The sequence below is a fragment of the Acanthopagrus latus genome, chromosome 9 (genome assembly GCF_904848185.1).
Source record: "Acanthopagrus latus isolate v.2019 chromosome 9, fAcaLat1.1, whole genome shotgun sequence".
Lineage (NCBI taxonomy): Eukaryota > Metazoa > Chordata > Actinopteri > Spariformes > Sparidae > Acanthopagrus > Acanthopagrus latus.
Window position 1 is genome coordinate 10,085,791 of NC_051047.1, and position 12,168 is coordinate 10,097,958.

Here is a 12,168-nt window from a genome sequence, read left to right on the forward strand (position 1 = left end):
TTTTTACTGAACTAACATTTTGTGTAGAGGACTTGCACTAGTAACACTTATTGATAATAATAATAATCACAATAATCATATTTAATAATTAGGTAATTTATAGTTCATTAAACTTGAGTTAATAGTTATTTGACTGTTGACAAAGAACGGCATGTGTTATAAACCATTTATAAAGAAATTGTAAACATTTACAAACATGACTTTCATAAAAATCAGTTGCAACTTTTCAAGAAACAGTTACTGAGTTAGTGAACTGACTATCACCTTCAGCTTGATTGTACTACTGAGTACTTCTGAGTACTCCTCCTTCCACTGACATACTGTAGTTCTGCAGAGGTGTCAAAAAAAAAGTGCTCCCAGCTCTGTGTTTCTCAGTCTGCTTGCGTTGAGCTGGGGAGATTTCAAACTTCCAAGATACTCTAATCAAAACACTGCAAGAGATTTCCCTCTGAGCTGAAATCAATTGTCTTTTTGTTCGGGAGTAAGCTTTTGACTCACACATCCTCACACGTATATGACCCAAACACTCTCCCCTAAAACTCCCTGCAGGCGAAAAGAGGAACAGAATGCCTTTGTTTTCACTTCGCCCAATTGGAGTTTTAGAGTCCATGCAGTACATCTTCGTTTATCCTAATCTCTGACATCTCACTGATACCTTATATTGTACCAACTCCCACTGGCATTGCTCGAGATGGACAAGTATTACAAAATCATACAGTAGGACTATAGATTTTAATCAGTGCCTCAAAAAATGAATATACACTGTAAGCGTCATAAAGGTAGGCTGTATTGCTGATGTATTGTTTTTTTGTTCCAGTTTCCTTAATATGTATTTAATAAACTGACACCTAGAAACCCCATACCATAATGAGTTACACTAAGTAGGAACGTCATCATGAATGCATGCAATTAAAAGCACATTACGTGCCACTGGAACGCGTCAGCTCTTCAGAATGAGCATGCACTGTATGTGCCATATTTCACAAATGTTATTTGAATGTAAATTAGCCCTGAGACCTAATTTTACGGCTATAAACATCTCCGCTGCCACGTCTTTCAGTGTCATACATGGTTTGCTTTTCGCTCAATCCGTGTTTACACATTAAGATTAGAATTTTCTTTTGTTTAAAAATGTGAACACTATTGCAAAATGTCAAAAGAGGGAAATCCTAGTTTTATTTTTCTCGATAAATCGTCGATGTGAAATCATTTTTGAATGAATGTCTCCTAATCATTAAAACAGAATTAAAACTGAATGCCGTTGGCCCATTTACTTTAAGTTTAGAGACTGGCCTTCCTTTACAAATGCTATCCAGGTTTTTACCACAGTATGAAACATGTAATCACATGTGGGTCTGTCGGAGGATCAGAGGTACTGCAGGAGCTAATGTGCAGTGACTCTACATCCTCGAGGTTATGTGATACATTGACATTTTTGACATGACGGCACAGATTGGGATACCCGCAGTACGAGATGCGTGGTAGAGTGTGAGCAGGAAATGTGGTGGTTGCTTGGCAATGCGCTATTCAGAAGAGAAGATGACCGCACACCATGCCACGATGATTTTATTGCATCGCAATTCAATCTGATCTTGATGAAAGCGCCGTCAAATCAAAGTTGATAGCCGGCACTTTAGAGCCATAGCCGTTGTTTCATTTGAAATCCAGTGCTCTGGAGCACAAAAGCCAACCCAACAAAAAACTGTGTCGCTGCCCTGATACCTTCTAACTGCACTGTGTAGTGTATGGCAGGATAGATTCCACAAGCTCTGGGCGCGTCGTGTACTATCTATAAATATAGGTAAATCCCTCTGTGTTAAGTTCAGCTTTTCACTGAAGCCCTCCAGATGTTTTTTTTCTCAGAAAGAGATATGGAAGGAGCGCCGGAGTGTGTGCGCGTGGTTCACTGCTGCATAAATGTGTGCATTTACCGTCGTGTGTGCACAGCTATCTTTGTCCTTCTCTGCCTGCAAATTTAAGTCTAATCGCCAGTTTTCATGTGAAGGTGACTTCATTTACATAGCAATCTCCATGCGCTTCCCTTTGCTCTCCTTCTCTTTCACTCCTTTGCTCTTTCTCCGCCTCTCTCTCCCACCCCCCGCATGTCATCTCACATAAGGTCCGTAACATCGATTCACATCCATCAATCTCTCTTCCCCTCGGCCTCGCTCCGTCTCTCATGCTCACACTGCCTCAGCCGCTCTACGTTTCACCTGCTCAATTATTTTATAATAATCCTAGTAATGAGTCTGTGTTCTGGAGTGGGCAGAACCACGCGTATTTCCTTCCCGTGATTACATTATCCAACATGGGATTATAATGTGTGGAGAATTAAAGCTAACGTGAGCTGCAGATTAATATCCAAAGCAGCTACACTTGAATAAATTGTGACAGACGTGAAAGACACCACAGGATGCATCAGCCCCCAGCTGTCCATCAATCAAGCTGCACTGCTGACATCTTCCCACAATGCCACAGGGCGCCTGCTGTGAATATTTAACATGCGGCGGTTTCTCCCATTGGTTCGCCGGGGACTTAAGTGGCTCAGGTGCACCACTGCGAGAGGTCATTTCTGATCGTCTTCCCGTTACGTCGGCGAGTGAGGGGGTTTGACTTCGTAGGTGTTCGAACGTGCCTGCATGTCCACGGACGTGTCCACATGTGCGTTTCTTTTTTTTGTTTGTTTGTTTGCACGGTCGTTTTTTGTTCTATAAACAAGTATATTATCCAAGAGTGCTCTGTGAGCCTACAGCATCGCGTCTTCCCACTCTGTTCCCTCTAGATAGTCGATAGTGTTAGATTTCAGCACCAAGAGGGCACACCTCTGTTGCGATATCTTGCATCTTACTTTTGCTTCCTACAGCATTTTCCAGATGCCCTTTTAGTCATCTTCTATGTTGTAGAAGCATACAGTATCTTTGCTCTCTCATTCCCAGCAGCCGTCCTCCTTCTGCTCTATCGCTGCCCACTCCTCTATTGCCGCATGTAGCCACATTTGTCTTTTAAGGCACGTGTGTGTGTGCGTGCCGTTGTGCGTGGGTGTGTGTCTACATCTGTGTTTTATGGTCCCAGGGGGTCAGAGGTGTTTATACGAGAGAGGTGACTCCCTTATTGCTTCCATAACCTGAGTAGATCATATGAAACCCTGTCATTTACAGTGAATGGGAGCATCTGGTGAGCCGTAAATGTAATGTAATGAAATGAAATGAAAGCCCATATGGCTGTGCGCACGGCCTGCCATTCGACCGACCGAGTGACTGACCGAGTCAGATCACAGTCAGGCTGGACCAGGTCGGCGGAGTATAAAAACACAGACCGACATTATGAAAGCATGCGGACATTTAGTCCGGGGCTGTATTTTAATGGTTTGGACGGGGCTGTTTAATTTAAATTAAGGAGAACCACAATGCCACAGCCAATGATGCTTTAGATCACAGTGGTGCTTCCAAGTTTGTGGTAACAGTTTGGATGCATTCACTCTGCCCATCGTACTTATCCAAGCTTTCATTACCTTCAGGCTCCACTTCACCATGACTTTTTTTGTCTGAAGTTGTTAATAATCTCCAGTACAACCTGTGACCGCAAAAAGTTTGCTGGCTCCCCGTCACACAACAGCAAAAATCCACTATTTCACTCAAAAACTACGCCGGCTCCTCGACAACCTTCTGTACCTCCACACTTCTCACAGCCCCTTTAAACTGATGCCAACCTGCTGCCCCAGAGGACCCTGACCAAAAGAATGAACTTTTCCAAACCCAAACCAAGCCTTTTTGGTGCCTAAATCCTAACCAGGATTCACGCCAGGTTTTATCTCTCACCTTCTGTGGCCAAACGTTCTTGTGGCTGAAGGGAGTAAATCCCTGCAGTAGAAAGTGGAGTGTGACTCACCAGATGTAGACTGTTGGTTTGAACCTGCCAATGAACCTTTGGCCAATAATTTAATTCAGCATGCTGCGTTTAAAGTCCTCCTCTCTACGAAAAAACTAGAACAACCTCCAAGCAACTTAAATGCTGAAAATGACGATTTACAACAACACTAACTTGGTCGCTAATAGTACAAAACTAAACAAGATGGCAGCTGTTACCTTTCCTTGTGCTGGGATTTTGCCATTGCTATGTTAGGCCTCACCAAAAAGGAAGCTCAGTGTGAGTGGTACTGGCCATTGCTGCATAGATAAGCTTGACTCCACCCAACTCCCAGCAAATGAAAAATGGGCAAAGGGGTGGGGCGTGGGGATAACACTACAGTTAGCTATGGCTAACAAGCTATCAGTGTTTACGCATTAACATTAGCATATTTTGCCTCACCTTATCCGCGTGAGTTTGATCACAGGCTTTTGGAACTGGCCTCAAGGTGCCATGCTGTTTTTTTTTTACTTCTGCATTGGCTTCACTTTTCAGCACCAGAGGTTACCACTTGTTCCAACTGCGCTAATGTTCCACCAAAAACAAGGTCACCCGACACTATTTTTCAGGGGCACTGTTGCTGCATCCTGGGCTTAGCAATGCCTGAGATGATTGTGATTGTGAGGCATTGTGGGAGATATGCCTTGGCAATGCAAGACTTAGGCTGTTTTAGCAGCAAAGCATATCCTACTTTCAGCCATGTAGCATGAGTTTTAGAGGCAACACCACGTCACAGTCACTCTTGGGGAGGCAGGCGCAGTGGGACGGCATTATGTCAGTGGTGATGGGGGTTGAAATGATCGTGGCTTTGATGATAATTATTATGATGACATTTATAAAGACGCAAGAGAGAGAGAGACATCCCTCTTTGTCAGCTAGCATGGATCAGAGGTGAAGTGTGTTGATGGTTGGGGGGGGTTGGACCATCTGATGACCAAGCAGCTTTCTCCTCTGTCATGTTGTGAGGCCCTTCTCAGCGCTTGTCTCTTCCCTGATTAGCATTCCCAGGCCCGGCTGACTCCCCCCATAAATCCATTAGTGGTCGTGAGTGTGAGTCATTGACTCGGTAAAGCTGCTGAACACGTCATTATTGCTAACCCCACAAACATAGGAGAGGGGGAGGGGGAGGAGGGACGGAAAAGACTGAAAATAAATAAAAAAGGAGCGACGTTACATATTACTTGTTTGCACATGTGTAGTTGTGTGAATGTTCCTCTGCAGGTGAAGTATTTTCCTACCTTACGCTCTGTGAGGTGACATCATTATCAGTAAGTAAAGATGTGCTTTGACTGAACTGCCAGATTCGCTCAAGTAAGGACGGATGGATCTTAATCCGGTTGTATTGTTGTTTTCTGCCCGCAGGAACTCCACCTACTGCATGAAGGTGTCCATGTCCCTGACCGTGGCAGAGAATGACACAAACCTGTGCTACAACTCCAACATGAGGCGGGCAGAGAAGGCTGAGCTCAGCAAGAGTAAAGACATCCTCTGTCCTGACATAGATGACTACGTTGAACCTGGCAAAGAACCAGACATCACCTGGTACAAGGTGGGTTTGCTCTCTGACCGATCTGGTGTGTGGTGTGGTTAGGATTTTTGTATCATTACACTTGCCTGAAGGTCATTGATTTTTTTTTCCCCATATGCGTATGTGTGTGTGTCCTGATTACTGGTATTTGTTATGTGTTAGGGAAACGTAATAAGGAGGGAGTCTGCCTTTGTGGTTATACAACCGTGGAATATTCTTGAATGGTTCATTGGTTTGTTTTCATCTAATTTCTGGGCTGTTTATGTTTAAAAGCCTTGTTGGAAACGTGGTTCCAGATCACTTAGGCAGATAATGCACGGATGCAAATGATCGTGATGAATTACATAAGTGCACTGCGAGAGTCATCCAGAGAGAACAAGGACTGAGCAGAGGGCATCCACAGAGATGGCTTTTATAATGAACACAAAACTTCTGCGGGGAGAAAATTGTGCGATGTCACTCGCTGCCCTGCGGAACGAGTGGATGTCCTCTAAACACCCCGACTGTAGTCCCTGATCTTTATTCAGCATGCGCCCTCTCCTCGCTCACCTGGGCTCTTGCCTTTCCCAGGTCAGGCACGGCCTGCGGACAACAAAGTGCATCCCGGAGAAGGGCTCAGGCCAGACTAATCACAGGCAGATCAGCAGTAGATTAGCTCAGCCGGACTCGACCTCTAGGTTTTTCCAGAATTCAATTACGGTCAGGGTAATGACTGGGAGTGCTGGAACCTAGAGTTATTTGGACCACTGCGGAGCCACCGTGATTGAATTCGAAGGTTGCCGGGAGCAATGGTGGAATAGAATCCGCCGAGCCATCGTTGTCACTGCCAGAGCACCGTGGGGCTGGAGAGAGGATCATGTCATAGAGTCACCCACACACACACACACACACACACACACACACACACACACACACACACACACACACACACACACACACACACACACACACACACACATATACTCACACACACACACACACAGACACACATACACTGCTCAAACACACTTATTTTGCCAGCAGAGAATACTGTAAATAACATTCCCTGTCCTCCGTGGCTCAACCAGAGTATTGAATGGGGAATATTCCGTTCAGTGCAATAAATCTTGATCAGATAAGTAGGATAATGGCTCAGCCTTATCATTTTACCGTATGGAGTTTTTATGTCAGTGCGCCAAGCTATGCATCCCTACCACTTCATCCACCCTCGTAATGCTCAGTGATGTTTGAAAGCTTTTGTGCCCAGCTCAGACCACTCGAAACGTGATGGATCTAATTCATTATGAAGCGGAGTGGAGGTCTTAAATTTCATAATGTCAGGCTATTTCATGCCAGACTACATGGTGCAGCACACGATACCTTTCCTTCCCTCTGCTGCCAGTCCTTTCACTCCTCATGATTTATCAATAGTAACATTTGGGCAGAAGTTGTACGTTTGACCTGCCTGTCCTTCTCTAATGTACAGGAGTGCCGCCCAAAGCAGTGGCGTGCCAGCATCATCCAGAAGAGAGACATTCTGTCTATCCAGGAGGTAAAGGAAGATGATATTGGGAATTACACCTGTGAAGTCCAATTTGGTGGCTTTGTGGTCAGGAGGACGACTGAGCTCACAGTAACTGGTAAGTCTGCATGAAAGTCAAAAAAACATGAAAATTCAAATGTGGTTTTGTATGTGGAACAGTCTGAGGACGCCTATTGTAGAAACTCTACGGCTAATGTTGTACAAATAAATGGAGCAAAAGTTATAACAGGCACATACACTTGAAGAAAAGGAATGAATGTTAACAAAGACACACACACACACACACACACACACACACACACACACCACTGTGCACTGCAGCGATGCCCTGCTGCTGTGTTAATTGCTGGGGGAGGTTGAATGCTGAGGCCTGGCCTCTATCCCTTCTTCTAACTCAGCACTTTCCAGCCAACCAAGCACTGTTGAAATATTTAAGGCTATAGGCTAAACCCCTTCACACAGAGAGCTAAAGAGCCAGGACCAAGGTCAGGAGATTTACAGTGCTCTTACTCTGCTTCCTCTCTCTCTCTCTCTCTCTCTCTCTCTCTCTCTCTCTCTCTCTCTCTCTCTCTCATTCTCATCCCTCTCATCTCTCTATCTCTCTCCTTCTATCTCTCCCTCTGCCTTGAGCAGCTGCAAGGTGAGCGCATGACAAATAAATGTGTTCAATCATTGGTTTGAGACTCCCAGGTGAGATTTGGGGATCGGGCAGGCTGAGCGTGTGCTCCTGCCAGCCAGGTCAACTGCTCTAATTAGCGTTGATGAAAAGGTCAAGCAGGTTTTTTTTGTTTTGTTTTGTTTTTTTTTTAACTTCTCCGCTCTCTCTCAAAACTCTCTCAATTGCAACATTTTTCCTGTGCTACTTACTGTTCTGTTGCCACTGGAGTCACAATACACAAATTAAAGCCTAAAATGACGTTTTGCTTAGTGCAGGTGTTGCAAATAAAATGAGCATTGCTTGACCTCAAGTATGAACTAATCATATCATTATTAACAAGAATAACTCATAGTGTACATTAGTTACATTAGTTTGGCACTGTCTATGATACTGTGCATAGTAAAAAGCATGTAATTAGATAAATGGATTATAATCTCAAAGAGGTATCTTCCATTATTGTATTCATCTACTTAGAGAGTGTCTTAGTGTGACTGTGCTCCATGATGGTCCACACAGAGGTAGTGTTAGCATTTGATTAGTATCTCCTCTGGTGTTTATTTGTGTGGCTGGTCATTGCTCTTGTGTGAGATGAGGGCGATAGCAGCCTGAGATAAACAGACGGTTTGCTATCTAGCAAACTGGGAGATACATACCTCAACCTGAGCGTGGCGTGTTATTGGATGAGGCCTAAATGCAATCCTGGAGATGTGGCTTCCAGATTGGCATGCTTATGTGATTGATGGCTCCACATTGTATCCCTGGTGGGGCTCGATAAATATGAAGCAGATAGGAGGAAGATCCGCTACATTTCATTTGAACACCATTACCCACACAGTGGAGGACCTCAAGTCCCCTCATGTTATCTTGTAAAGTGCCGGAGAATTTCCTTACAACAGGCAAGGTCAACATTTTATGATACTTTGAACGAGCACTGGTAGATGGTCCATATAGTGAGTGCCCTTGAGCAAGGCATTTGGTCCACCGGCACTGTGCACTGGCTGCCCACTGCTCCGTTTTGGATAGGTTTAATGTGGAGAACCCCTTTCACTACATCTGTGTGTGATATATATGTGTACAATGTCTGACTTTATATGTGGTTACTACTTGAATAGGTTTACAAACTAAATCCAAAAATCACAAAAACTGTCCAGTGCTACAGTGCTATATTCTGTCTGAGACACTAAGAGCCCCCCTCCCAATTAAACAGTCTCCTCTAATTCATCAGCTTACACATGGGCCAGCACTGCTCACAGCTACAGAGGAGCTCTGACAAATCAATTCTTATATGCCAAGCTAGCTCCAAGGCAAAAATTATGTGAATGCATGACATGATGACACAGAGTGATGTCACTAAATCACAGAATTAGAGTTGGGGCGACTGACGAGGCGTTTCAGGTACAGTGTTTAATGTGAGGGAAAGGAGATTCTGATGATGTGGACTTTTTTTACGTGTAACTTTCAAGATCTTTTGCATGCAGACAAACCTATAACCATGGAGGAAAGGCAAAAAAACAAAATAGGTCTCCTTTATAATCAATCAACGTGTCTGTCAAGAGACAATGTTCCTGTTACTCAAGATTGCTGAGGACTATTTTTTACCTTTTTTGCCAAAATTCTTTCTCAGTTCTGCAGATTTTATCAGAACAGTATTTATGGGAAGACATATTTGTGTCTGTGTTTTCATTTTTTGAGGAATAACAAACTAAATCTCTCTCACCTTTTGGTGACAGACGTCTATCTGCAGGGCTTGTACCAGGATGAAGACTATATTTTTATTTTTGATTCGTCATGTTACCTATCTGCTTTACCCTTCAACACATATTAAATGTGTGCAGCTGTGTTCTATAGAGTTTGTACATCTGGGCGAGTGAGCGCATGTTGGCTACTTGCTGTATGTACTTTGGCTTTATCCTAGTGTGTTTGTTAGCCTGTCAGCCATGACCTCAATGTTCTATAATGACGGTGGTCGTAAAAACTTTATTGCATTATAAATATACACGGCTCACAAATGACATCACAGAGAGGAAAGAATGGGGGCTTGTGCAGAGGGAGAGAAACAGCACGGAGGCAAGAAGAGAGAGGAAGAAACACTCATAATGTGAGAGAGGCGTGTGTAGCTGCCATTTGCTTTCTATACATGAGCCCTGCATGTTGCCCTGGTGCAGTGCGAGGTATGAATGTCCAATAAACCTGTAAATAAACAGTGTGAGCCCTAGAAGAAGAGCCAACAGGAAATATATAACAACGGACGGCGAGCTTCAGAGTTAAATTTAAAAAAAATCCATTGTTCATATTTTTAGTGTTGTTTGCTTTTGCGCTTTTGTGTAACGCTTGCACGCACACATACACAGCCACACAGAGACACCTACACACTGGCAGAGGAATCGTGACGCATGTTCCCCATAATGAAACGTCAATAAGTCATCAAAAATAGAGGATGCAGTTTTATGTGATGCGGCTTAACCGCAGCAGGTACACGCGGGGATTAACCTGCCATACATGAAATCATTTGCATGAAGCGCGTCTCCGAAATTGAAGACAATGTTCAGTGTCCCCTGGTAAAGTGACTGGCCAAGTGTGCCATGTTTATTAAGAAACACGCTTCCAGCAGCAAAACATCAGTGGCTATGTAGAGGAGGATTATTCTTTTCTTCACACATCACAATAGGAGCCTTTTTCTTAGTCACCAGTTGTGTGTCAGCAGCTGTGCTGCCACTGCTGTAAGAATATGGCGTTCTCCACATCACCACAGCATTTTTACCTTGTTATAAATCCAGAGGGGTGCCTCCTCCTTAAAGCAGCAGTATCCTGGTAGAATTAGATGAGCTCACTCCAGCCATAGGCTCATTTCCTTTAATAAACCTACACCATCATCCCCTCAAGTGGGCGTGAGATTATCCACATTTTATCACTCCCTGTTAAAACCGACATTGCCTGGATGGCGAGCATAAAAGACCAAACTATGTCGGCGATCTGAGGGCTAATGTTGTAGTTTATTTGATAGGCCGAGGGGATGAAGGAGGTCATTAAGTTTAACTGATCTTAAATATAGCGCAATAGACACTGGCCCTTGCTTTGACCCTGCCTCGCTGAAAATTGTGTGTGTGTGCGTCTGCATGTCTGTGTGTCTTCAGCTCTGACCCTGCTGCACGGCCTCCATTAGAATCAGTACAGAAGCTGATATCTGGACTGAGGTCAGTCTTGTAATAGAGGTTAACTATGGGCATGAACACGGGCTCACCCACATCGGGCTGATCGAGGAGCCCCTTAATCAAGCGCCGGTGCTCTTCAGGTTAATGGAAATGTAAAAGAAACAGCGACCCCTTCCCTCATTTTTGTGATCTCTCCACTTTGTGTCAGGCCCAAATTTGAATGTTCTTATCTCACTCCGGCCATGCGGACACTGGCGAGTACAGCCCGCGCGGCGCTGGGAGTGTGCATTGAGAGTTAAAAACACCATTATCAACAGATGGAAGGATTTTGTTTTCCCTCTCCCCTCCGCAGACCTTCACCTCAACCTCCCAGCTGTAAAGAGAGTGCCTTTTTGTGTACTCTTATAATTGATTCATAGCAGCAGCAGGTTCGCTTTTTTTTCCCGGGGTCCTCTGAGGAATACTGAGCGCGGTCAGATTAGTCTACTCTCGTGTTTACCATTTTCTGCTATCAGAGACACAAGAAGCAACGCCTCGGCTGAAACCACCCGGCTATGATTAATTGATACTCGCATGTTCAGTTTGGGCTACCTTGTGTGTTTGCTATACGCCCATACCTGCGTCTGTCTTGTGCGCCGTGATGTCAGGTTTTTTTTTTGTTTTTTTTTCTTTTTTTTTAATAGAACATCTGAATCATTTCCATTCAATTTTTATGGTTCTCCTAGGCCTCATTCCAGCCCTGGGATGATAATGCTACACTAGTATAACACCAGATAAAAGCCCTGTTCAGCTGATGTATGCAGCTCCCTCCCGCGTTCTGCAAGGGAGGAAAATATTATACAGAGAGAGCGGAAAAGGGATAAAGAGAACAAGGGAGTGAACGTGACTGATAACAGCGAGGAAGAGAGAGGAGAAGAGATAGAAAGAATGAAAGAGATAGAGAGGTTGCCGCTCCTGTATCTTATCTGTATTCCTCGCCAGTGTTTCCCAGCAGAAACAGTGTGTCCAGGACTATAAACAGACTATTATCCCAGTGTTTATCACAGTGCACATTACCGTTTGCCTCTGTCCGACTTACTGTAATGGAGTCGTTTGGTTTGATGGATGCCTCGGGCGTGGGTTTCTATCTATTGCTCCCATTATACCTCTGTCTGCATCCCCTCACTGTAGAAATGTCTGTCTGCACATTCAGCATAGCCTGCGAGCATGGTGATTGAGGTTACGACCAATGTAAATGTACCATTTGGCACAGTGAATGTGGAGTGCAGAGGGCAGGAGGAAATCGAGGGGAGGATAGGAATCATCTACTTTGCATTACCTCTTTGTAGAATATCCACGCTGAGAGGGGAGGTGCTTGGGAAACTCGCTTTAGTACACACGTGAAAAAACAAAGTGTGTTTCG

At 44.3% G+C, this 12,168-nt stretch overlaps 1 protein-coding gene across 9 annotated transcripts in view; it reads left to right on the forward strand.

The window, feature by feature from the left end:
• il1rapl1a (interleukin 1 receptor accessory protein-like 1a) overlaps window positions 1-12,168 on the forward strand; it is a 183,513-nt gene that overhangs the window by 76,404 nt on the left and 94,941 nt on the right. For all 9 annotated transcript variants that reach the window (XM_037110610.1, XM_037110611.1, XM_037110608.1 and 6 more), the window contains 2 exons: window positions 5,269-5,455; window positions 6,900-7,053. In XM_037110610.1, the coding sequence (XP_036966505.1) occupies window positions 5,269-5,455; window positions 6,900-7,053 (341 nt within the window). The remainder of the gene's footprint in view (window positions 1-5,268; window positions 5,456-6,899; window positions 7,054-12,168) is intronic.